The 26,542-nt window shown below is 41.2% G+C and overlaps 1 protein-coding gene and 1 long non-coding RNA gene across 6 annotated transcripts in view; one reads left to right on the top strand and one right to left on the bottom strand.

The window, feature by feature from the left end:
• The window catches only part of FBXL18 (F-box and leucine rich repeat protein 18), a 125,234-nt gene that overhangs the window by 58,886 nt on the left and 39,806 nt on the right, over nucleotides 1-26,542 (top strand). For 3 of the 5 annotated variants that reach the window (XR_013486042.1, XR_013486045.1, XR_013486043.1), the window contains exon 5: nucleotides 1,483-1,677. Coding sequence is in view for 1 of the 5 variants with exons in the window: in XM_021008587.2 (XP_020864246.1) it covers nucleotides 1,483-1,585 (103 nt within the window). In the remaining 4 variants the exon portion in view is untranslated. Of the gene's footprint in view, nucleotides 1-1,482; nucleotides 14,824-26,542 lie in introns of those variants that run through there. The other 2 variants (XR_013486044.1, XM_021008587.2) reach the window with 2 other exon arrangements.
• LOC110223204 (uncharacterized) lies at nucleotides 13,241-19,517 on the bottom strand. Its single transcript, XR_002328622.2, has 3 exons — nucleotides 19,123-19,517; nucleotides 17,457-17,529; nucleotides 13,241-13,596 (listed from the first exon to the last, which is right to left on the bottom strand). It is a non-coding gene; the product is annotated as an uncharacterized LOC110223204 (long non-coding RNA).

Below are 26,542 nucleotides of genomic sequence, written 5' to 3'. Positions count from 1 at the left end.
CCTGAGGGAGAGACGAGAGACAGCAACATGGGCCAGGAAGGTCAGTACACCACCACTTCCTTGACGGCCATCTTCCCTCAGACCAGGACTCAAGAGCCTTTGAAATAGCAAAACTTCCAACCCCATCTCATAGCCGTCATCCTGGCAAGCAGCCCCTGTGGAGATGTAGCCTGGTGATCACTGCTGTGGGTGGTACAGCAACAGCCACTGTGGCCCAGAGGGGAGAGTTGTTGCCACTGAAGTCCTTGACACTGTCAGGTGGTTCAACACCAGGAACTGATAGGATTTATCTATGGGAATGACATTAAAGAAGAGCCATTAGCATCTGCCTTGCTTCTGCATCCTAAGGGCAATGGTCTCTTTTCCTCTGACTTGCAGCTGAAACCTATGTGCCTTGTCTGCCCCATTAGAATGTGAGCACCTAGAGGGCCAGAGCTTCTGTCTTTTCTGTTCGTATCCCTGGAGTGTAGCACAGTGTTTTGCACGTAGTCAGTGCTTAATAAATGCTGTTTTCCATTCATGCAGAAGTATGCATGGTTCCATGTTTTCCACGTAATAGTTACATTTTAACTTGCACGTTCAGAGCTAATGTTTTCACTTTGTTCTTTTTTGTTTCTTTTTTTTTTAAACTACAGTGTATTCCCTTTTTCTTAATATAAAATGATTGAACTTTGAAGGGAGTTTACAGGTTTCCCATTCGTCTACACAATCATTTAAACAGCCTAGAAAATTAGACTTAGGTCCTGGAATTTGACATTTTCAGGAAACCATGCAAGAGAACATCCAAGTGTATGTTAGCTTTATCTCCTCTCCATCTGACTCCTCCATCCCCACCCCATGGTTTTATTTCTGTCTGGATCTGGGGCTACAGATTCACACCAGATTTCATTCTATTTATTCTGAATCTAGAGGTGCACCCAGGAGTCAAGGGTGATGACCTAAAAATTTGAGCCAACTCCATGGTGAACCTGTGATGACCTTCAGGGATCCCAGTTTGGTTTTCAGCTCCTTGGCTCTCTTGGATTTTTGTCACTGGAGCTGGACCAGTATGGTTCCTAGTGTTCTTTCTGCGTTTAGATAAAGGCAGAAACTTTGGGTTATCATCCAAGTGAAACAGATAATGTCCAGATTGGATTTTACTGACTTTGCTTCCTCTTTTCCCTCACCCACACATCCTCCTAGATAACAATTTATCTTCCTTCTTTGAAGGACAGGGCATTTTGGGGGCTTGTGAATTCATCACTTATGAATCATTTGTGCCTTGGTGTTAAAAGCTGATGGTAATAACACTTCATTGGTCTTAGGTTGAGCCATGAGAAACTTTGAAGTTGGGAGGTTCAGAGATTCTTTCCCTTCTTGTCTGGCTAAGTCACTTTCTCTTCTCTCCAATCTCTTTGATTGTAATCATCCCCGCCTTTGCCTTCATGTTTAAAAACTAGCTCACATTGTCCTTCCCCGACTAATAACTTGTTTTTTATTTAGTTTCCAGGCAGAGCGTCCAGCACTAAATGTCGTCATTTTCCCCCTGCTCCATGAGGGCTTGACTGATGTCATCAGAGATGTCCCCCATGATGCACCTGGATGAAATTACCTTGTTCAAAAGCAGAGTGGCTGAAGAACCACCCAACCTGTGGTGGTGATGGCTCCACCTGGAAATGGGATGGTCTGCATCAACAGGTGAAATCATTTTCCTTTAGCCTGAACTTTACCCTACTCATCCCTCACCAACTTCTTCAGCTTACAGCTGCCTTATTGGATGCTTTAGAATCACTTCAGTCCAATTCCACCACAAGCCAGATGAGACTGGACATTTCCATGGGCACGTGAATCTTGTCATTGGGTTATTCTGCTGCTGCGTGCTCTCCAGTACTCTGCTGAGAAGCCCCATCGGAGCGGTTTGGCTCCTTCCTTGTGGTTGATATCAGTTCTTTGGTTTGTAATGGAAAAGGGAAGAAAATATTCCCTCTTCATCCCACTACATTCCACTCGATATGTTTCACTAGGGCTTGTGTGTGCTTAGCAGTACATTTTGTAACCTTTTCTCTTTTAGACACTTTCTTTGTGACTACTTGTTGCTTTGGTGAGATTCATATTGAGAGCTAAATGTTGACAGGATTACATGAGGAGAGTGAAGTGGGCAGCCTTAAAAGGGGAGGACTAATTTAGTTAAAATAGATGTGGTGCTTGGTACCCAGGCATGAGGTACCATGTGTGTACTTGCACATGAAAAAATGTATCAGGATAACATCTCTATGAGTGATGTGATCTATTGATCCGTTTCAAAGACCAGTGTACTGTAATCTTTCTTTCAGCAAACTTTTATATGAACACTGCCATAGTCTCCACATTCAGCCATTTGCACTGTTAGCCCTTGCCCCTCCCTACTTTTGACCCTAGGGATACTTGAGCCTTCCGAAGAGTACGTGTATTGAGTAGCTTTATTCCTTTGCTTGGTGGCATGGGGCTAAGAAAGACTGTCTCAGAGAGCCCAAGAGCAAATTTAGCCTCCTCACAGGATGTGCTCCCTTCCATCCCACTTATCTTTACCTCTGACTCCATTTAAATCTTGGATGAAGCTCAGGACCCGTTTTTGCCAAGAGTATGTGAACCTCTGGGCCTACCTGAGACAATGATGGGAGGAGTTCTCTATCCTTGCAGCAGCTTAGGGACTGTGTACCACCTCGGGAGGGGGAGTTTTAAGTCTTTAGCCTGCCCTGAGACAAGTTGGAAAGGGGGTGGGCATACTCTATTCCCATAGCAGCTTGGTGGAAAAAGTAGCATGGAATCCCTAGAGTAGTCTGGGGAGAGTCCCTGAAAGAGTCAGGTATTTAAAGAGGAGATTCGAGCAGATGAAGGAAAGCAGCCTGGAGGAAAAATAAGGACTTAGTCCATGACCTAGAAGTTGCTACTTTGTCTTTGGCAGAGCACTGTGAAATTAGGGGCGTTCTGGTCGCCTTGGGGTGGCCTCTCCTTTGTTGCTGCTTCCACTGGAGGGCACTCAATACTAGAAGTCTCAGCATATGCACAGAAGGCCTGAACCTCGGCTGGAATTCCAGAAAACCAGTGCTGATTTCAAATTGGTCTCAGGAAAGGAGCATGATAGTTCTTCAGTCAAGATTTGGTTGTGGTAGTCCTCCAAGACCAAGAAGAAACATCTGCTCTTCCATTAGATGTTTGGGGTTGCTGCATAGATGTGTGGGATCTAATACTTTTACAGCAATGCAAGGAAAGCTATAGCAAAATACATGGGGCTACTACCTGGATTTCAGGCCCAAGAAAACATTGGAAGGCGGGGACAGGTTCAGAGGGATGTAGCGGCGCTGATGGCAGTAGCTTGACTTTGCAGTGTCTAGTCTCTGGCTGTCTGTCTCTGTGTTCTTGTATTTTTCAACACCAGGCACCCATTTTTGCTCCTACCTCCTTATCAGGGGCCATCAAGTGATACTTTCTAGGCATTTCCTCCAAGGAGAATTCACCAACTTATGTCTTCAGGGACTTAAGTGAATCATTCCCCTAGAGGATTTCTTTTGCCTGTTTTTCCTGGTGTCCCAGCCTTTCCTCCTTGTTCAGCCAAGTTTTGTAGCAACACTAAGTCAACAACATGCTATATCACCCATTTTAACTTCAATACTAGCTCATAATTAAAATGAGCTTGTTTCTCCTCCCCATAATGCCTGGAATTCACCTTGTAATAGCTGGCTGACAGTCACTAGTGGATGCCTGATACCTCACAACCTCTACCTTCAACTTTTGATTGAAGTTTTGCTTCTCTTGTAATCATTCCTTTGCCTGTGGCCTTCATCATCATGTTTAAAGCCTTATTTTCTTGCTCAGGATGCTTTATTACTTATCCAGCTTCTGATCCCATTTTTCCATTTCCTGTCTTAGCTGTACCTCCCTTTCATTTATCTGTCAGTATCTCTGGTGACCCACCCTCAAAAAACCTGCCAGACAAACCAACCTTTTCCTCTTATTACTCACATTGTGGAGACTACAGTGTTGATCAAATAAGCTTTCTAATTCTCCTATGCACCCTCCTGGGTACACATCCTCTTCCTCCCAAGGATTGGGATCTAATCCATTTATTAACCATTTCGGGGCAAATTGTGATTCTTCACTTTCCCCATCTGAAACTTTGATCCCTACCATATTAGCACTATTGGCCCAATTAAGTATTTTACAAAGCATTTGTTATAAAAAGACTTTTAATAGATCTCTCAGGCTCTTCTTGCAGTCAGACTCCAGCAAGTGGGTAGTAAGTTGAGTCCCATCTTATTATTAGCCTCCCACCATTGCTGTAACTTTGGGGACACAGAGTAACTTGGATCTTCAGAAAGATGAAAGTATTTGGGTAACTTTATTCCCTATCTTGGGGAGTTTAAGAAGCAACTCAATTTCTGCACAGATAAAGCTCCTTTACATCCCACTTCTAGAATGTTCCAGAATGCCTGGACTATTTCAGTTCCAGGCAACTAATGATGCATAATATAACATATAACCCTGAGACTTGTCGGTACTGGTGGACACCATTTTATTTGTTATTGTTTTTCTTAAGTTCTATGAAGCCATAAAGGTACCTTTGATTTTGATCTGAAATAGCATCCAGAATTAAACAACTCTAGCAGCAGTATATGTCCTGATAGGCATAAACACTAACAGATTGGTGCCTTCATGAAATTTACCTTATTCCCTGTTTTGCTCTAGGAGGTCATTTGAAGTCTTCTTGTTGATCTGTAGGCAAACATTTCAGTGCTTATTCCAGAGTATCGGGGATTAGTTGAAAAGCGTCATCCAAAAATGAAACTCTCTTTACAGCCATTCTACAAAGATGCCAGAAAATGGCTATATATTGAGGAGTTAGGTATGAGCGGAGATGGGCATGGGTTGAACACAGGTGAGCAGCACACTTGTGCTTCCTTACTTCACCTGAGAGATTCTGCTGTGTGCATACAAGTTGGGCTGCCTTTGACAGGACGAATCAGTGAAAGGCTTTGATTTGGAGGATTGAACCTGTCTTGCATGATGGAAGATGGTGAGCTGCACAGCAAGTATGTCCTGGATAAGAAAGAATGACCTTTCTCTGTACATCAGGTCAAGCTGTAAACATAGTACTGATTGCACTTCAGACCTGAATGCATTGTAGCACGACATATAGTCAAGATTAATTACCAGTGCATCATTTTTAGGGGAGGTTGATGAGATTCTGTCAAGCAGGTGTAATAGCACATTAGAGTTCCTCGTCATGGAGTGAGTCTTTATCCTGGGCATGATGTCTCGTTTTAAAAGATGCTGTATGGCCTTAATAGCTACAATAGATCATTGTAGGTCTTCATCTTGATCTGTAGGCAAACGTTGCTAATTTCAATGCCTATTCCAAAGCGTCAGTGGCTACTTTACATGAATCATCTGGAAAATAAAAGTGCCCTCACAGTCACTGTCTAGAGTTGCTCAAGGTTGGCCCCATATTTGAAATGCTGTCGTAAAGCTAGGTATGAAAAAAGATAAACACAGGTCAGAATCCAGTGAACAGTGTGGCCTGCCAAGTCCAATCTTCTACCTACAGTGGGCCCCTGGGGGTAATGTGTAGAGAGACTGTTCATTCCAGCAGTCCTCACTTGATGTGTTCCTGACCCTAATAGGTATACCATAGCCAAGGTCACTTTGAGCAATTATGATGCTCACACCACATGCCATGATGTGGCAAGGGACTGATAGAGAGGAATGTACATTTGAATGGCTCCATGTAAGCCATCACCATAATACTTTTATAGCTTTATAGTTTGAGCCCTTCCAAGGGGTGTTTGAAGATTCTTCCTGCACTGATGGCAGTTTCACGTGTTATCTGCTATGGGACCTGAACCAAATATCTCTGAAATGGCTGTTTTTGCTAAAGATTTGCTCAAGAAGATGGGATTCTTCACCATACAGATGAGCTTACTAGACCAAATAAGGAAGTGCTCTCCTATAGAATATTCTGCACATGCATTGGTCTTAAAAAATTCATAGTACTCTTATCTGCTGCCACACCCTGTATGAGATCCATTGCTGAATTGAGAAACATCTCTGCTGATTCTAATTACAAAGGCTCTGACATGCCTTGTACAACGTCTCACTGCTATGTTACACCAAAAGATGTGCAGTAACTAGGATTGAGATTTCCCTTTCATAATGAAGAAGTGGAGTGATATCTAATCCTTGATATCTGTCCTGCATTTAGTGGACAGTAGGACTAAACTCGGAGTAGTAAAAGAGGAAGTGTCTGATGTAATCAGTCATTCTTGGCTTGGACAAGACCCCTCTTCAATAGGATACCCCATAAAGTACTGAAAACGACAACCCAACGAAACCTCTGTAGATCTTTCTAATTTCAAGGGGTTATCCAGGAGACTGCTTGTTCTCTTTCTTGCTCATTTTAAAATATGCATTACAAGTGAGGTTTTTAGAAGCTGGGGGCTCTCATGCTGACCTAAGGTTGTTTGAACTTTCAGTAGCAGATGCAGCGAGCTAAGGTGTCCCCACATGAGGTTTAATGTTGGTTGAAGGATGGATGTGGTTAAAATAGATGTTAAAAATTGGAATTAGGCTGAAATTATGATCTAGTTCTTGTTCCATCACATTATCAGTAAATGGTAACAGTGAACAGTAAACAAATACTTTGCAGGAAGTGGATAGTGATATATACTAGATAACCACAGTGTGAATAGGAATCTAAGGCCAGTGTACTCATCATTTTTAGGAAACCCGAGAATTCAAAATGTCTTCATTCTTGATGACATTTGTTGTTTGCGTCCCACCCCTTGTTATAGGCAGCTTTGCCCTTATTCATCCTTTCTCAGTTGGGGAAAAATTGAGGAGTGAGACAAGGATTTAGTTGGGTAAATCAAAGTGTAATCCACTCTTTCAGTATAAATAAGTCCTTGTCCATAGACCATAACTTGTCTTTTCTAGGCCGTTTCTCTCTCCTATTTTAGTCCTTAACCTTGTCCTTGATCAGAAGTAGAGCTCCTAGGTTTCCTGGATTCGTCCCATTGGAACAAAGAGCACTGTGTTTTTACGTTCTTTAGTGAAGATTTTAAGGTAGTCTGTGCCACAAAGGAAGGGGCTAGTGATGGCCATTAAAGATTTTTCTCATGTCCGCTCTGAGTGGGTTTGTTTACAAGATGTAAGATACTCTAATGTTCTAATGGATAATGGACTCTTCTGACACATAAACTGAGCTATGATTCTTTCTTTGTAGAGTTTGAATTTGTCAGTCATGTCTGTGAGTCTTAATATCCAACCTGCTGTAAAAATTAGAGCTAATTCCTGGGAGATAAAGAATTGACAAATCCATAGGCTACGTTTGATATGTAGAATGGAGCACATGTAACACAGGGATGCAAAGGGTGTATAACATTAAACTCGTGTTGGACTATCAGCCAGGTCACATAGGACGTCGCTACTGGAAGAATCACACAGATCTGGAAGATGAGGTGGAGAATCCATCAACTCTGCCTAGATGAGGGATAGTAGGAGTCACTCTCTTTATACCTGCTAGTGGGCTTAGCAGTGAAACTCAGCTAGGTGTGGTTAGTGACTAAATTTAGAGCTCAGGGGTTTGCTCTTAGGGCTTTGCAGGCCCTTTGGAGTGCTAGCTGGTATATGATGGGATCTATTACTCTCCAAAAGAAGACAGATGGATTAGTAATGGTGCTAGATAATCTCCCAAGGTGAGTCCCATTTAGGCCAGTACAGATGATCAGGTCAAGGTCAGCCATGACTTCCTTTGGTATTTCAATAAATAGTTCAACATAGCAATGGAAGAAGCCTGGGGAAATCAAAAGTCATAGGCAACATAGTCAGCTGCTAATCTAACTTAGCCAATTAGGAAATACTTCATCTGTTACATTTGACCCTCTTAATATTTGCTTTAGGTAGAGCATTAAAAATAGGGATGCTATTGAAACACAACACTTTGGCCTGCTTGTGCAGGCAGCTGGAATACTAGGATTGTCTCTGGTATTGGTTGATTGTAATTTGTGGCATGCTTAGAAATGGTATGAGAGGATAACCCTGTTAACCACAGCTGCCTTCTCAATCCAGACATGACTCATAGCTGCCTGCTTCTTCAGAACTTATCATTTTGACTGGGGCTAGGTGAGAGTAGTGAATTATACTTTTTTATCTCATTACCAGAAAGTAATGAGTTGTCCATAGAAAACTACAGTGTTGCCAAGGACAGTTTGCAATGTTTTTAGTAGGTAGATGATACAGATTTTGTGTCTGCCTTACCCAAATGCTTTCCTTTCATCTGCCCAATGAGAAGATGAGGTGGAAAGGAATTGCCTAACAATGGAAAGACTAAAATCCAGAGAGAAAAGATGCTGTTGCCTTTCACTATCTAAGGCACTTACGTCTCATTCTATACTCACACCATTTGGACCAAATTAAAAGACTGATTTAAAAACAATAACAAACAAAAAACTCCAAACATGTTTTCTAACCATGATGTCCGGTGGGGAAAAACAGGTAATGTGTTTTCTCTAGTTCCTTTGATTCTCCAAATCTCTTTCCTTGTCAAAACTCTCAATATTAAAAATTTCTATATATGCTACTCCAGGTGGACATTTCAGCTCTAAAGAGTCATTACACACATGACCAGATCCTCAGTTCCTTCTCCGGCAGCTTTGACCTTGCTAATGTTCTCTGGGAAATGATGTAAGCGAGAGGTGCTCTGTACATGTCGCCTCCAAAGTCATGGGTCCCACCTTCCATGTCCAGTGTGGAGGGAAATCCATATCCCTTAATTCTCACACATCCCAGTTTTCTAAAATCCAAAATGAACTTGCAAATCCAGTATAACTATCAATTAGCTCTTAAAGATAACGTGAAAGAAAATTCTAGAATCAGAAACGATTATCGCAACCTACAACCTGACATCAGTTTTCATAAAAACATAACATTTTCCAAGAAGTACCAATGTTCTCAAAACCCATGGCATATCCAAATCCACTCAGATCGCAGATGTTACATATTGAGTCATTTTTCAGTTACTGTTATGCAAATCTCAATTGCTGCTTGTTTTGTTACTACTCTTCTAACTTGCTAGTTATAGCTAATGTCGATAACAAACTTGACTTCTTAAATTGAGCTTTTTAACTTATGGGGCTCCAAATTTTGGACACTTGTGCAGTTGGAACAAGTATTTTAATTGTGTATCAAATATTTTAATTGTCACATGTCAGTTAAATAAGGTGAAGGGTCACTCCCAATTATTCTGAGTAACTCTATACAGGGCTGTGGAAATAGACCAGACCCTTCTAAACCTTGTGTTATTTAACCCACAGGATAATGGCTACCTCTTACATGAAGCAGCCTTGTCTTCTCACCCAAACAGTATGAATTTACACTAAATGAACTTACACTGGATAATTTTTAGAAATTCTAGAGAGTATTTTGAAAAATATAGTGTGTGTGTGTGTGTGTGTGTGTGTATATATATATATATGTATATATATATATATTTAATTTCAATAGAATAACCAAGTATTGAAACCTAAAAAGTATTTTAGTCTCTTACTAGTGGCCTGGTTAACTTTTCACATTGCCTTATTTATTTTGTGCTTTTGAAATAAACACAGCTGTTCCAAAAGTTAACAGCCACCTTTTACTAAAATATAAAGGACTAAATTCATCAGGTTGTATAGTGGTGAAGTCTCCCTTCCTTAACTGTCATAGTGTCTTTGTGGACATAATTTCCTTGTTGTCCATACCACTCACTGGTGAATAGAAATGCTTTTGATTTGAGTCTTTTAGCCATGTGACCTCCTCAGTACCCCTAGGTCTGTTTACACATCTGCTTGGAGCAGTATTCCCAAAGGGCCTCCTGAGGGAATGCAGAACTTCCACATGTGCCATCTCAACCTCATCTAGCTAAAAGTGCTTTCTACAGGTTTACTTTTCAGAATGGTATCCAGTGGGGTGGTGTACACTGGTTTTTGAAGGTCCTGGGAGGAAGGAGTGACCTACCTAACCTTCCTACATCTCCTGCAAGCTTTCTGCTTCTCTTTTTTTCTTCCTTTTTTGGATCAAGGCTGTCAGACTTGTTTGTGCTGTCTTTGTCATTCACTATGTAATTATACCGTGGCCCAACCTTATCTGTGCCACGTGTACATATCTGTGTGTGTATGGTCTGATTTATGACCATACAAATCTGAGTACATTTAAACAACCTCTGCAATAGCCCCCTTTTTTGATTTTTCAAAGTGATTTGCCTCTTAAATAACATAAGCACCATTTTGTGCTGTTTTTGTCCTGCACTTCACCTTGCTACTAAAGAACCAGGACAGCTGATCATTTGATACATTTATCACTTCTCCCTTCGTTTCTTAAATAGGGAAATATATTTCAGTAGTTTACTCCTTTCCCCAGGAGGAATGGCGGTGGAGAAACCTTCCTATACACATCCTCCTCCTGACTGTGTGCACCTTGTTTGGAGAAGAGGAAGACCGTTTAAAAACGTCACTTTTAAGGGAATTTGTGATTATATCCTCTTGGTGTGAACTAGGTGCCCCATATTGTAGTAGGACTGTTTATGTCCAGCATGGACAAAACTCTGTTTCCCATTTTTGTTTTGTGGAAAGAGAAGTATATCATAATTAGGAGTTTTCTGCCATCATTTTTGCTCCTTAGCTCTTCCCAAAGCCCCTGAACATAGTGCAGCTGGTTTTGTTGGTCATCTCCTTCCCGACCCTGAAAAAATCAACTGTGTTTGTTTGCAAAGGTGATAAATTAGAGTTGCCTTTTCCCTGCAGATGATCCCTCTCTAATCTTGCCATATCCTTTCAAGAACCCTAGGCAGTGGAATAAGGTTGATCAGAGAGCTCTGGGGAGCAAGGTCTAGACTGTGAAAGGAATGGCGATCTGAATTCCTGGCCTTGATTTTTTCCCCCAAATCTGGAACAGTTTGATTGAAAGGGAGAATAACATAGGGGTGGGAGTGTACTGTAGGAATGCTGCAATACTGACCCCTTCCTATCCAAAGTGAGGCTTTTTCCTTTGCCATCATAGAGTTAGTTCTGGCCCAGTGGATATGAATCATGAGGAAAATTGCTGCTCCTGTTTTCTCCCTCCTGGAAGATCCAGCTGCCAAAGAATAGGCAGGTGTGCAGCCTGTTAAACTTGCAAGCTTGGCGCCCCCAAGAATTGTTCTTTCACAGGTTAGTCCCACTCACACGTGGTCCTTCGAGTGTTGCAGACCCTTAAGGTGATCTTTTTCTTTAGTTTTCTTTTAATCAGAAGGTTGCTGCTTGTACTAAAACCAGAGGGTTATGCCTTCCCTAGGAATTTATTAGAAGGATATGATTGTATCTTTATGACTGGGGCCTAGCGATTCTATTCTCATGAGCAAGCAATTTTAAACAGTAACATAATTTATACTAATAAACAGGACTGGGAAAAGGGCAGCCCCGAGGCAGAGAGGGGGGTATCAGTAGTGGATGGAAATGAAAATTGCTGTGAAAAGAGACACCAAAACTGTAGACCTGATATTTTTAGTGTCCCTGCAACAATCCTTTTACTTAGAGTGAGAATTTCCGCCGCTTCTGCACTCGAGACAGGATTCACCAGATGTTAATAATGTGCTTATTTTCTCTAAGTGCTATTTTGGCACCGGTGTTAATTACAATTTATATTCTGCAGCATTTACACTGGGAAAAGAACCCACCCTAATAGTCCCCAATTGGCAGAGCTGGGCTATTAAGCATAGTACCATATGTTCTGAGCTGAGAAAAGCATGGGACTTAGAGCCTGGTCAGCATTAAAGCTCCAAAATGAGTTTTATTGTGTGTGTGTTTTTCTTTTGTTATGGGGGTGCTGGGGAGTGGGGTGGAGGTGAAATGGATTGGAGCATACTTTCCCCTTCCCCCTTCTTTTAAAATTTATTTGATATCTCCTGCTTCAAAAAGAGGATCTACTTTTAACTTCCCTGCTTCTTATCCTAAGGTTCTGTGTCATTGTGGCATCTCCAGCTTTTTCTTCTGAGCAGCACATTGCTCATCGTTGTGCTGCATGAGGGCCATGAGAGGGACTAGAGCACCGGGTCCTAGCTGCTTAGATGACATGGAAGTGAATTTCAGCCAAAGAAAGTTTATGCATTTAAGGACCCTTAGCATCCCACTCTACATGAGAGAAGGGGGAAGGAGGTCTCTGAATTTGATTAAAATTAATTTTATGTTCAGGCTCAGAGAAGCTTGATTAAATATTCTTCCCATTCCATGGGAAGCTGCATGGTGCCATGGAAAGAGTGTTGGATTTGGAGCCAGCGGACCTGAATCCTGGCTCTGCCACTTACTACCCCTGTGACCTTGGACAACTTACTTAACCCATCTGGGCCTTATTTCCCTTAAATGTAAAACGAGGGGATTCTACGAGGTAAAGTACTTTCTACTGAAAAGTAGATTCTACTTTAAAGGGATTCTAGTGTAAAGTCCCAGGTCTTAAATCTATGATCCTTAATTTTTTTTTTAAGCATTTTGATTTGGTGGCATGACAGTCCATGTCCCTTTTTAAAACTCAAATGATAAGGAGTCGAGAGGCAACAGATATGTTTTTGGTTCCTCTGCATTTAGATGCCTTTAGTCATGCATAGGCACCCTGATGGGGAACTAGAGTCTTTGCTAAGGGCAGGTCCTGATTCAAGTTCCTTGTTTCATAGCTTTCATTTGGGATCCATTTCAGTAGCGACTTGTAAAGAACCTTGGAAACCTGATCTAAGTTGGCATCTCCTCACTTTTAGACACAGAATTCAGATCAGCATCTTCTAATCTTAAAGGATGGTAAGGAAAAAGCATTGGCCCCACGCTGTACAGGTTCCTTATGAGATAGGGAACGTTCTTTTTAAAAAAATCTTGGTCTAGCCTTGCAGTGCTGATTTTTCAAATCGTCAATCTCCCTTAACTGCTTCATGCTGGGACTTGTGTCTTGCTGTTGGCAGTGAGATGCCCTGCAGCTGCCAGTTCACAGGGTAAATGACTGAGAAAAGGTGATCCCTGGGGTGTAAAGGGTAAGAAGCTGCCACAGTGAATGCCAAGGCAGGTGTGTTTGTGTGTGTGTGTGTGTATGCGTGTGTGCGTGTGTGTGTGCGCGTGCGCACGCATGCTTAGGTGTGTATTTGATACAAGATTGTTGAATTTGCTTTGAAGTGATTCATTGTAAACTGAGAGACCAATACCACCCATGACTGAGACCATCCAGAGAGAAGCAAGTTTTAAAATAAATGCGTTTAAGATTGGATATTGAAGAGAAGCAAAGCATCTTGGTTCCATGATCCGTCAGCTAAATACTCCTTGTTTGATTAGATGTACAAGCAGATGATTTCCATAGAAACCAATGGGGATGTGGTCAGAGAAGTAATGATTAATAGGAAAGGGACCCTGCCTGGGGCCTTATTTTAGGGGGGAGGAGGAGAGGAAAACTGGAGTGGGGGGTGTTTTAGCTCTTTTAGAGGCGGGGAAACTCAAAATGGAAAATCCTTATTTCTTCCATTAAGTTATGAAGGCAGCCTTCCTCTTCTTCCTGTCCCCATTTTCACTTGCTGCTTTTAGGATTTGAAAATTGCTGGAAATAATAATAAAAAAAGTTAATGGATGAGGCAAGATGATTAACATTGTTGCTGTTAGCAGCAGGATCCTGGCCATTTCAGCCATAAAACATGAAGCAAGGGAGACATTGACCTTTCTGCTGTTGAAATAAATGGAAACGTCGATATCCATTGTTTTCAATGGCATCGACCTCTTGACACCCCTATTTTTCCCCCCACTTTTTTTTATTGACAGTAAAAGGGTGGAGATGAGGAGGGTCTGAGGGAGAGACACTTGTACCAGTCATTGATCTCATTGAGGAAAGAGAATTAGAACTATCTGAGACTTGCAGAATACTCGACATGAATGGAAATTTGAAAACTGTAGATCTGACAGAGGGAGATCAATTTAGACTTAATTATCATACTTTTTCAGGCTCTTAAAAAAAACCACTCATGTAGAATTTTATGTTGTTATCGTGAGGTCAAGGCACCTTATTTTTTTTCCCCCTGCAGTCCCACTGCTGCGAATTTCATCAGTGTACCAAGAATCATTGTTAAACCAGGCATTGCTAATTAGCTCTATGACAATTAAGTAATGTAGTGCAATGCCATTAGGACATAAGATCAGTTTTTGAAGTTTGTCCTTTGAAGTGGAAGCTGCAGCTCCACTTAAAGCTGATGGGGGGGAGGAAAGGGGGAGGAATATCTTTTTACCAAAATTCTAATGAGATACAAAAGCCTTGGTGACTGTGAGAATATTCACCTGTGTAGTCAGTCTCAGGTATGCTCACTCACTCGGGTACCTGCCCCCATGCATACGTAATCATGTCAGGCTTGTAATTCTTGTACAATGATTGTCAATAGTGTTGATTTAAGTGGAGTGAAACTGGTCGCTTAATTTATTACTGTCCCTTTGTGTGTGTGACTTTTACAAAAAAAAATTGTATCCATTCATCATAGGGTGATTTAAGAAGAGACTTACGATGTCAACAGTGTTACAATTTAAGGAAGCTCAAAGAGTCCGGGTTTATCATGTGATAAGGTGCTATATTATTAACAGCAGGAAACAGAACCTGTTTACAAGTGAGTGACAAATTCCTCAATTTTAATGACTCCATCTGTGCACTTGGTTTTACACTTGTATTTTGCAACTGGATCTTTGTGTTCATAGTATCAAACCACATATTGAATGTGCTATTTTCATGTAAATTTGTGGCATGTAAAAGATTTCAAATAAAGTGAAATGGATTTTAAAAAGGTTACCTTGTGTCTTTTGCCCCATTTCTGAGAGGGGATTATTGGTGTTCAAATGAAACCTTGTGAGTATAAATCAATTATCATCCATAGAAGTCTTGTTGAAATTCCAACTCTATTGTGTATGCCATCAGGGGCTGAACAAGATCTCTTGATCCACTTTTACAAATGGACCATCCCAAACAATAGCCTCTTGTATGGAGGCTTTCCTCTATTCACCTCGTTCACAGAATCACAGAATCTGGGAGTTAGAAGGGAATTTGGTAGCTATAGAGTTTAACCTGTACCTGACTGAGAATTTCTGCATCCCCAACAGGTGCTCATCTAATCCCGATTTGAAAACCTGTGAGAGGGTACCATCTCCTGAGACTGCCTGTTCCCCTTTTGGACAGCACCAGTTATTAGGATTTTTTTTCTTCTATGGAACCAAAACCCTTCTCTCTATAACTTAGACCCACTGCTCCTAGTTCTGCTGTTTGAGACCCAAGCATATCAAATCTAAACCTTCTCCCAAATGACAGCCCTTTATATACTTGCGACAACTCTCATGTTACCCCTAAGTCTTCTCCTCCATAGGCTCAACGTCCCTAGTTCTTTCAGTCTTTCTTCCTGTTTTGTGGACTGAATTCATTGTCACTGTCCCAGTCACCATCCCACCCATTAGTTTTCTTCTTCAAAAATCACACTCAGAAGAGAACACAGTACTCTAAGCATGGTCTTCCCAGAGCAGAGTGCAGTTGGATTATCATGATATTTGATTCCACAAACATCAAGCACCTATTTGCAAAGCTCCTGCTGCTGTAGCTACTGAGAGAGCTATGGTAATGAACTTCATAACCCCTGCCCTTAAGGAATTTACAGTCTAGTAAGGGAGTTAAGACCTAAACAACTATAATGCAAAGCAGTAGACCTGCATGAGGGAGGTATAGGGAAAGAGGTATGAGAATTCAGAAGAAGAAAAGATCATTTCTGGCCAAGAAGATCGGGGGAGGATTTATAGGAGTTTTGAACTGGGCCTTGAAGGATCAGTAGGATTTCAGCAGGCAGTGATAAAGAGGGAAAAGGCATTCTATGACTGAGGAACAGTAGAAGGAAAGTTTCCCTATAGAAATATGGAAAACTCTATATTTGGGCAATAGTGAGTAGTCAGGTTTGGCTGGAATTGTAGAGTATGTGATAACTGATACTTATATAGTCCTTTAATGAATGCAGAATGCTTTCCATAACTCATGTGAGCCTCACAATAACTTTTGGAGGAAAGCTCTCATAGATGAGGAAACAGAAACTCCGAGGGAGGTTAAATGATGAAGTGGCTGGCATACATGCAGAATTTGAAACCAGGTCTTGACTCCAAATGCAGTAATAATAATAATAATATAGTAGTAGGGGCAGCTAGGTGGTGCAGTGGAGTCAGGAGGACCAGAGTTCAAATGTGACCTCAGTTACTTACTAGCTTTGTGACCCTGGGCAAGTCACTTAACCCTGATTGCCTCCCCCAAAACAAAGATGACAGTAGTAGTAATGGTAGCAGCTAGCATTTATATAGTGCTTTCAAGGTTTACAAAGTGCTTTGTTATTTTGTTTGAGGGGTCATCTCTTTTGATCCTCACAACAACTCTTGTGAGGTAAGTGCTATTGTCTTCATTTTGCTGATGATGGTAAAATGACTTGCCTGGGGGTGCACAGCTCCTCCATAGGCTCAGCACTCCGAGTGTGTGAGGCAGGATTTGAACTCAGGTCTTCCTGACTTCGAGTCTAGAACTCTGTCCACTGCCTACCACCTAACTGCTGGTATTCTGTAGAATTGTAAAAGGTTTAGCATGTTAGGGAGAGGCCAGACAACAGAGGGCCTTGAATTGTTAACTGAGGAGTTTAGAAGTCATTTGCTAAGTTTCAGGGGAGCTGTTGAAAGATTTTGAGCAGTTGAGTGATGTCATCTGCATTAGGAAGATTAATCCTGCAGGATTGACTTTGGATTAGGGGGAAAAGATGGAGAGATTGGTTAGGAGACTACTTCAGCAGTCTAGGCAAGTCGTGATGGGGGCCTCAACTAGAGTGGTGGTAATGGGCTTGGAAAGGAGTAAATGGAGGGGAGAGGTAGAGGCCATACCTTGTGAGGACTGAGTCTGGGACAAGGGATATGGAGGAGTCAAAAGGTGACCCCCAAGTTTCAAGCCTGGATAATTAGGAGCATAGGCGTATATTGTTATCAACAATAATATTAGATAACATTTTTATAGCACTTTAAGGTTTGCCAAATATTTTACCTGTGTTACCAAATTTTAGGAAAATACAGTTTTGAATATATTGAATTTGGGGTACCAAATGGACTTAGAGGTAGTGATGTTTCATAGAAATGGGGAATGGGAGCTTGCAGGGGAGGTCAGGATTGACTGTAATTTTGGGAGTCCTGCATAGAAGTGATAGCTCATCTTCTGCAAGGTGATGGAATCTCTGAGGAAGAGGGCCTAGAGTAGGAATTCCCAATGTTTTTCAGTCCCTGTACCCCTTAGTTTTCAGGAACCTTTCCTGTATTCCCTATTTGATACGAAAAGTAAATAAATTCCAGAGTTTTATCCATATGTACATTTAGAAATAAAATTAAGAGATTAAGTTTCAAAAGGATAATGTTATTACTTACTAGATATTCCCCATGCTTTTAGAGAAGCCTGTTGTACTCCTTGAGGGTATGTGTACCCCAGTTTGGGAAGCCCCTGGTATAGGGAAAGAAGGGAAGAGAGAGCCAAAGACAGGAAATCAGATAGGTACTAAACCAAATCTCTGTAGGCTTGGTCCAAGTCTACCATATAAACAGAATTGCCCCATGATTTTCCTACTTTTAGCCAAGCGCTAGGGAGGGAGAGAGAGAGGGAGCTGAGGTTTTTTTAAAAAAAATCTATTCCTTAATACAGTACTTCAGCAAGTGTCCTTCCCAATATAAGAAGGAGCTGACCATTCTAACTACTAAAGCTAAATGTGACAGCTGGGTGATATTAGATGGGAATTTGTGTAGTTGAGAGAAATTACAGCCACCCTTACTTCAGAGACACATTTATGACTCGATCATTACAATGACAGATAAGAGTGAGGGAGAGGGGAGCCAAGTCTAAGAAATAACTCTGAAATATGGCAAAATGGTGAAAGCATTAAGGGGATGGCGGGGAAGTGGCTGAATCATAACTAATCAAAAGTCTCTAGGCCAGCACAATTGAATGAAGCATTGGCTAGATCTCTGTTTCTCAGCCATACCAGGCTTGACCCTGGATTTCTCCTTTCTGTAGCTTCATGAGGGCTGGGGAAAATAGTTCAAAAAGTTTCCTGGGACCCTGCTGCCTAAATTGCCTGGCAAAGTAAGCTTTTTGTGCATATTATGTGTGGAAATATGTGTGTGTGTATGTATATATATATGTGTATATATGTGTGTATATATATATATATATATATATATATATATACACATATTGTATACACACACACACACACGTCTGGTGATAGTCTTTCTTCTACAGAGCACTTCATTTATCATGGTAGACAAACCCAATAGGGTTACTTTAGACATAACTCTCCAGCTTGTGTTTGCTTCTTGTACTGTTTTTTGTTACTGTTGCTGTTGTCTTTGTTTGTTTTGGTTTTTCTACTGTCCAGGTGGAACTTGTGCTTTTGAATTAGAAGTTTTCCTGACCACTATACAAGATTAAGTGTTTTTTCAAGGTTTGCTGAGACTTAACACATTTTTTTCCCCCTCACTCACTCCCAAACCAAATCTATCTTGTGGTAGAAGTAAAAACAGACAAGAAGAACCAGTAGGTTTGCATAGTATTCCCTGTCCATAACAGACTTTAAAGCATTACATTCTGACACTTAGAACTTCAACAATGGAGACATGACAATTCTGGAGATGTAGAGAAAAATAGAAAACAATTGTATCAACAGCACGTAGTAGGTGCTCAATAAATATCTGACTATGGATGTATGTATACATACATACATACACACATACATACAATACATATATATTTATGTATGCACAGATGTGTTACCTATAACTTTAGCACTGTAAGGACCAAAATTTAAGAATACCTCGAAGGGCCAAACTCCATCAACTGATGCAATGCATTTTAAAAAAATCTATAAAGCAAACAAAATATAGATAGGATGGAAAAATTATAATATATAATTATAATAAAATTTTTGTGTCCATTGACATACCTGGTTCTTCTAATTTTATATATACACTTCTAATTTTTCCTGAATAATGAGCAACAGTCTTAGAAAGTGAGACTATTAAATATGAGGAAAGAACTTACCTGAACAAAGCCCATTTTTGCCCCCATTCTCCAGATCCAAGCCACACCTTCATCACCTCCAGCTTGTCTCCAAAGTCCCCTCTCTTGTGGAAGCCCAAGATTAGTTTGTGGAATGAGGAAGCCAGGAAGGGTGTGTAGGCCTGATGGCTGTGGGAGAAGGCAATGAGAGAGCCTTCATTGTACTCCCCAGACCAGACAGCCAAATTATGGCGCTGGACAGGATGTTGACAGCTTCACAATATGGGTTTCTCTTTTGTTTGTTTTGGCTACTTTACAACATTTCTGAGGGTCAGAAACCTCACACCTGCCAGATGGTGGTGGCTTCTGACACACTACTCTGGCCTGAATGATGTGTCTTTGTGCCCAGAGGTTTCAACAGGCAGTCTGCCCCGAAGCTTTCACCTCCACCCTCTGTTGTGCTCCCTTACAACAATTCCTTTGTATGACATGCAAATACCCCTTGGAGGCCTGGGCTGCTTTGTTTTCAGCCTGTTGCTGAGCTGGGAATACTAGTTAGTTCAGACTAGACCATGGCAGCTTTAGCTGATGTTCTGTTAGGGAGGGCCTATATGTTCCTGGGAAAATAGAGGTCACGGTGCTACCCTAAAGGAGACTGTCAACTGTAAATAAGGGATAATTTTACAGGCATGTGGAACCTTTCCCTCTAGGTAAGCACCTCAATACCAACTTGAAAATGGTTTGAGCACTCAGCATTGAAACCAAAGGGGTATTTTCCTTGATCATATCTGCTCCACAGTAGCAGAAAGATGGTTGCATAGTTACCTGGTAAATTTGTGACTGTCTAGACAGCTAAACTGGCCTGATTGTCAACATGGTCTTAGATTCACCTGATGGTCACATAGTCATCTAGTGAATTTGTGACCATCTACATTGCCAAACTGGTTTGATTGTCAACATGGTCTAAACTTCATCTGATAATTTGCTTTTGGTTTAGCTAGGCAGTGTGGTACAGTGGAAAGACCATTGGCTTTGGAGTCAGAGAACCTAGGTTTGAATCTTTCTTTGCTTTACTACATACATACTCTTTCATATGTTGTTTGGCACATCACCTACCCTCTGTGGCTTCAGTTTTCCCATCTGTAAAATGAAGGGATTGAACTCAATGATTTTTTAAAGGATCCCTTTAAATCCTGTAACCCTGCAGGAATTAGAGGCTTAGTAAGCTTCAGAGGCCTCTAGCCTTTCCAGGGAAAAAATTCATTTGTTCATTCAAAAAATGTTAATTGAGTCCCTACTATGTGCAAGACATAGAGCTAAATCTTGAATACTGTGCATTTTGGCAGTGATAAGCTTTTAAAGGAGACCTTAAAGCTGGGCTCCATCTCTCTGGTTCAGCTCCACTGAACTTTCATGAAGATTTGCCCCAGATTCTAAAACCTGGAGCTTTCCCTACTATTATTTCACCACATTTCTTTCTTTAATATTGTTGATGCAGCTTTCTTTTCATTAGAATGAAGATGATATAAGTGGTACCCACCTTACAGCATCCTGATAATCTGAAACTTGGGTTTCAAAAGTATAAATTCCTGACCCTGGTATTCAAGGCCTTATACAATCTGGCATCACCTTATCTTTCTAGCCTTATCTTATACTACTCCCTTCACATATTCCAGCCAAAAAGAACTACTCTGTTCTCCTCTTCCCAATTTTTTGAATTTCCTCCTTTCCTTTAAGGCTCAGCTCGGATGCTACTTCCTCCATGAACTCTGTGAAAGTATAAATACTCTCACCTCAAATTTTACATATAGGGTAGGTGGGTGAATTTGGTGTTGGCTATACCCTAAGGCCTTGTCATCCACCCTGTTTCTGCACAATAAGGACTAACAGGACTTAATATCACCTTTGCAGCTGAACCCTCCTATGTGTGTTGTCTCCCCTATTTCAAATGTAAGCTCTTTGAGAGCAGAAATCATCTCACTTTTCTGTTTGTATCCTCAATGCTTAGCAAAATGCTTGGCGCATAATAAATGCTTTTTCATTCCTTCATTTATTCTTTCAAAGGGTTATCTACTCACTCATCAAGGTGGGAATTTACCATGTTCTCTTCCTTCCTAATTACAGATCTTGTAAACAGTTTCACCTATGGCTACAGGTTGTGACTTTCATTTTTGTTTTAAGGGGTTCTTCTCTTCCTCCCTGAAATATGGAGCTGATAGGCCATTGTTAATTTCTTATTGACTTCAGATGCATGTCCAATAATGAACATCAGTGGTTGGGCTCTAGACTCAGGACCCCATTCTATCTTCAATATTCAAGGTGGTTTCTAGCTGGAAAAGGATTGTGTAGCTTTGTATCAGAGAGGGAGTTGAAATATATTTAGATTAAATAAAGCATTTATGAAGCACTTAAATTATGTGCTGGCCACTGTGCTAAGTACTGGGAAAGCAAATCAAACAGAAGGGTAGTTTCTGCCCTCAAGAGGCTTACATTCTAATGGGGGAAGACAACACATAAAAGGGAGCTTAAAAAGTGTCAGGGTCAGGGTCGGGGGAGGGGGGAGGTGTAAAAGTTCAGGAATAGAGCCAGGATAGAAGGGAGCATGCCTGGCCTGGACACTTCCTTAAGTAGAGATTCCAGGCAAGAACTCACCAGTGGGGATGGGGCTAAGGGATGGAGACATCTCCAGTGTATAAAAGCAGGAGCAGAGGTAGAGAAGTCCAGAGAGTCAGGAAAGGAGTTGGGTTAGAAGTAAGCATGGAATTTGGAGCTCAAAATTTTTTTAAATGAATGTGAAAAACATTTTGTTTATACGTAATTGAGAAAAAAATTTAAAATGTTTTAAGAAAGAAGCGAGCATGGCTGACCTGGGCAATTCCTCCAATGGAGCTTCTAGGCAGGAATTTACCATTCAGAGGAGGGGACCACGAGGGTGGAATTTGTCCTTCATGAAACACAGACTCCTAAGTGATCTAAATTAAGTACTCTGATAGAGCCCTGTCTGACCCATATGTTTCAGATAGATTCTGTCTTTGAACAGCAGACTATGATAAAGTGCCAGGATCCTAGGATTCATGATAGCACAATATGGAAGCGAGTATATCCATGCAGCCTGCTACACTAAGGTGGTGCCAATCCTCCAATTTAATCCTGCCTTCAGCATGCTGAGAGTTTGGGCTGCTCTGTGAGACACACAGCCCCCCGACTCCCAAACTGCCATGTGCCTCTTGAAGAGATTCTCTAAACCCTCAGCCTTTTCCTTTCAGAAAGTGAGTAGTGGTGACATTCAGGGAATGATTTGTCTGAATTCCAAAAGAACATGTATGTAACTTACCCAGAAACTTACCCTTCCTTACCAGAGGGCTTCAGCAGCTCTCCGACCTTGTACTCTCTCACCAGCCTTGATGATTGTATAAACAACAGACAGAGCATTGCTGTGGCCTTTGGTCTTCAGAGCAATGTCAGCTAATCTGTGAAAGGCAGTAAGGGCATCCATTGAAAAAATGTTGTAAGATGTGTCCTGTAGAACAATAGTGCATTTCATTTGGAAGCATGGCCTAGCTGGAAGCACCTCGGTCTAAATCTGATCTTCCATCCTAGCTGTGTGACGATGGGAGGCCATGAGTTTCCTCAGCCTCAGTTTCCTCATCTGTAAAACTGGGATGATAATTAAGTCTGTAGTATTACAACCACTCAAACAGGGGCTCCAAAACTTTTTGTGTGCCCTGGACCTCTTGAGCAATCTGGCAAAGTCTACACACCCCTTTTTAAAAGACTATTTTTGCTTTTTTTTCCTTTTGGAAAGGCAATTAGGGTTAAGTGACTTGCCCAGGGTCACACAGCTAGTAAGTGTTAAGTGTCTGGTCTGAGACCGAATTTGAACTCAGGACCTCCTGACTCCCGGGCCGGTGCTCTATCTACTGTGCCACCTAGTTGCCCCAAAAGACTACTATTTTTAAATACATAAAATGTGATACATAGGATTACAAAGGAAATCAATTATCAAACTATTTTTTTTAAAAGTTCATAGACTTCAGGTTAAGAACCTCAGCAGTTCCATTCTTTGCAATTGTATCATCAGTGCCTAGCCCCAGCATAGTGCCTGCCACATAGTGGCACTTAATAAAATGCTTGTTGATTGACTGATTGATTGATTGACTGATGGTACCAGGATTGCTCAGAGGCTCAAACAAGATAATGTGCATAAAGATAATGTGCAAGCTTTAAACTGCTATCTAAATGTCAACTTTCTAAGATTATGAATTTGCAGGCAATGGGCCCTCCCTGCATTGGTAGAGGGCATTCCCTCATTTGGGAGTTCTCCATTCTGATGAAGTTACATGTCTAGTTCCTATCTGTTTTTCTATCTCTTGATGACTCAGAGAACTAAAAATGAATACAGCCTTAGCCCTGAAAACAGACTATTCCCCCATTTTTTCCTTTCCTTTCCTCTGCATTGTGTAAAGCTAGAGTCCCCTCTTCATAAGGCACTCTTCTTTTCAGGTTAAAGGGGATCACAAAGGTCATGGGTTCCAGGTGAGACCAGTTGTCTTACTCACTGAAACTTGACCTTCAGAATGACCTCCCCTTTGATTTTCTATTCTTGGGGAGGAATGTTGAGAGGCAGTGATATAATGGAAAGAGTATAATGATGAGAGTTAGGAGAATCAGACTCCAATACTCTATAACCTGAGCCAGAGAGAAGGCTATCTCTAGATCTCCTCCTTAGGGGATTATAATACGGAATCTCATCCAGCTCTGAAATTTAGTGAGAAATGAATTATACTTCAAGGGCCTCCAGACACATGGCCTCTTCTTGGTAGCTATGCTTTGTACCCTATAAAGGGAGTTTGTGAATCCATGCAATGTATGGTTAGGGAAAGGCAGCCAAGATAGGGAGACTGTATAGGCCTCAGAAGTGACTTCTTGGTCATTGAGGCACCTTACACTAAAAACCCTGCAGCCAGCTGACCTGGTAGCCAGATCTCCACATGGAGGTGACTTGAGTTTTTTAAAAGCACCTTGACTTAGAGAGGTAAGCATGATGGCAAGAATGTGAGGAGCAAAAAATGAATGCCAAAATTTTTCTTGTTATATAACTGGGGAAAAATAAAATACTATTAAACTGAAAAAAAATTTTTTAAAAGAATGTGAGGAGCAGTGCCCTCACACTGTCAGGCTGATTTGGTCAACTAAGAACCTTGGCCTAGTACCTGTTGTTTCAGACTTTAAATTTAAAGATGACCAGCTGGTTTTTAATCAGACCAGATGGCAGCTGGAGGGGAGGGGAAAGGTGAATTTTTATATTTTTTAATTTTCTCTTATCTATCATTGCCACCACCCCCAGCTTTAAAGAAAAACAAAACCCTTGTCACAAATGTGCATAGCTAAGCAAAACTTAATTCCCATACTGTGTGTGTCCATAAATGTGTTTCTTAATCTGCCCCTTTAGTCCATTACCTGTCAATAGATGAGTAGATATTGAGGTATAGACCTAGTAGAGGTTTGCACAGTTTGGGCATTGTTCCCAATTGCTTTCCAGAATGGCCAGACCAATTCTCCTCACCAGCAGAGTATTTTTGTGTGTGTGTGTGTGTGTGTGTGTGTGTGTGTGTGTGTGTGTGTGTGTTTGCATTTTCCCTAAGCCCCTCCAACACGTGTCATTTTCCTTTTTTTATCACCTTTGCCAATCTGATGGGTGTGAAGTAGAACCTTGGAGTTGGTTTAATTTGCCTAAGAAGTGATATTTAAGGCTACAAAGAGGCATTTCAAGAGTGGGAAGAATGCAGTCTTCTGTCAGAAGACTTGAGTTTCTAGCTCTGCCCTTTTCTACCTATGTAACTTTCAACAAATCACTTAAAACTCTCTGGGCCTCCAGTTTCTCAGCTTTAAAACGGGGGTAATAATGCTTGCAATACTTGACAGGGTTGTTGTGAGATTCATATAGGATACTGTGGGTGAAGTGCTTTGTAAATTCTAAAGTGCTACATAAATATTAGCTATCATTTTTTTCTTCATCTGTAAAATGCTAGGGGATGTAGAGCTTTCCACAGAAGAAACTAATAGGGCCACTGAAGCTAAAAACAACAGGCCTTTATTTGGTACTTTTTAACTCACACAAAAGAAGGCAGTTAACATAAGACAAGGGGTAAGGGGAAGAAAGATACAGGCAGATTTCAGTCACCTAACTGACAAAGATATAACCAGCTCTTTTGCAGGATAGGACTCATCTACAATTGGTTAAGCAAGGGATTGTCCAAGCCTCAAGTGAGATTCTTCAGGCCATGGCAAGAACAGAAGGGGTATCACCCAGGAAGAGACAGTTCTTGTGCCCTAGAGTCCAGATTACACCAGGTGCTCTCCACTCCTTTGCTGGGGGGTATTCCTGAAGTCTATTCCACAAAACATGGTCACTTTACAATATGGAAGGGGGCCAGGTATTTCTTTATAGGGAAGGGCAGCATCTTGCCCAGGCACGTCTGTGTCCTACCTCTCAAATTATACGTACATATACAAGTAGGTACCAGGTAATTGGGGAGTTGCAAGTTTCCCAAAAGGAAGAATCCAAATATGGGAGTTTCCAAAGCAGGGGAAGGGTTGGGGGGTCTTGGCTAGCAGGAGGAGGCATGTCTAGAGTGAAGACAGCATGTCCCAAAAAAAGCTAGGCCCAGAAAACCAGAGATTTTTGGACCGTTCAACCTCTAAGGTCCCTTCTGGCATGATCTCAAAGGAACTGGAAATATTTCATTAATCACAGATTTAGCCTGGAATAAAGAAGACTTATTTGGGAGTTTGTAGCCATCTTCAAAATACGTGACAGGTTATTAAGTGGAAGAGGGATCAGACTTTTTCTGCTTGGCCCCAGAAAACAGAAATAGGAATAATGAGAGGAAGTCACAGAGAGGCAAATTAAGGCTTGGTCTAAGGAAAAACTTACTAAGAATGAAAGTTACAGCTTGCACTTTATAGCACTTTAAGGTTTACAATGGGCATTGCATAGGTTATTTCATTTGGTCCAAATTTGGTCCCAAAGCTGTCATATTGTAGTGGGGTTTCCCCTCAGTGGGGGCCTTTAAGCAAATATGTTTTAAAGGGGATTACTTTTTCAGGTACAGTTTTGATGAGCTGGCCTTTGGTGTTCTTTCTGACTTTGAGGTTCTGTGATTTTATACGTAAGACCTGTTTATTGACCTTGAATCAAAACTCAGTAGAAATAAAAACTTTGAACCCAGAAACTGGGTTCAAGTCCCACTGCTGACATATAATGATGGTGTGACTCTGGGAAACTCACTTGAATCCCTCAGTGATCTAGGCAAATCTCTAAGACTATATAAGTTGAAGGCAAGGTACCAACCAGCATTGGGACAAGCAGTGTCTTCATTCAACAATTCCCCTGTATTAATGAAATCAAAAGGCCAGTTGCTATCCCTGTCCCTAAGCTGCAGAACACTGTGTTAGGCAC

Source organism: Phascolarctos cinereus, unplaced genomic scaffold, assembly GCF_003287225.1.
Source record: "Phascolarctos cinereus isolate Bilbo 61053 unplaced genomic scaffold, phaCin_HiC Scaffold_4;HRSCAF=312, whole genome shotgun sequence".
In the NCBI taxonomy this organism is placed as follows: Eukaryota; Metazoa; Chordata; class Mammalia; order Diprotodontia; family Phascolarctidae; genus Phascolarctos; species Phascolarctos cinereus.
The sequence above is the reverse complement of the archived record's forward strand: the minus strand, read 5'-3'. Positions and strand labels throughout refer to the sequence as shown.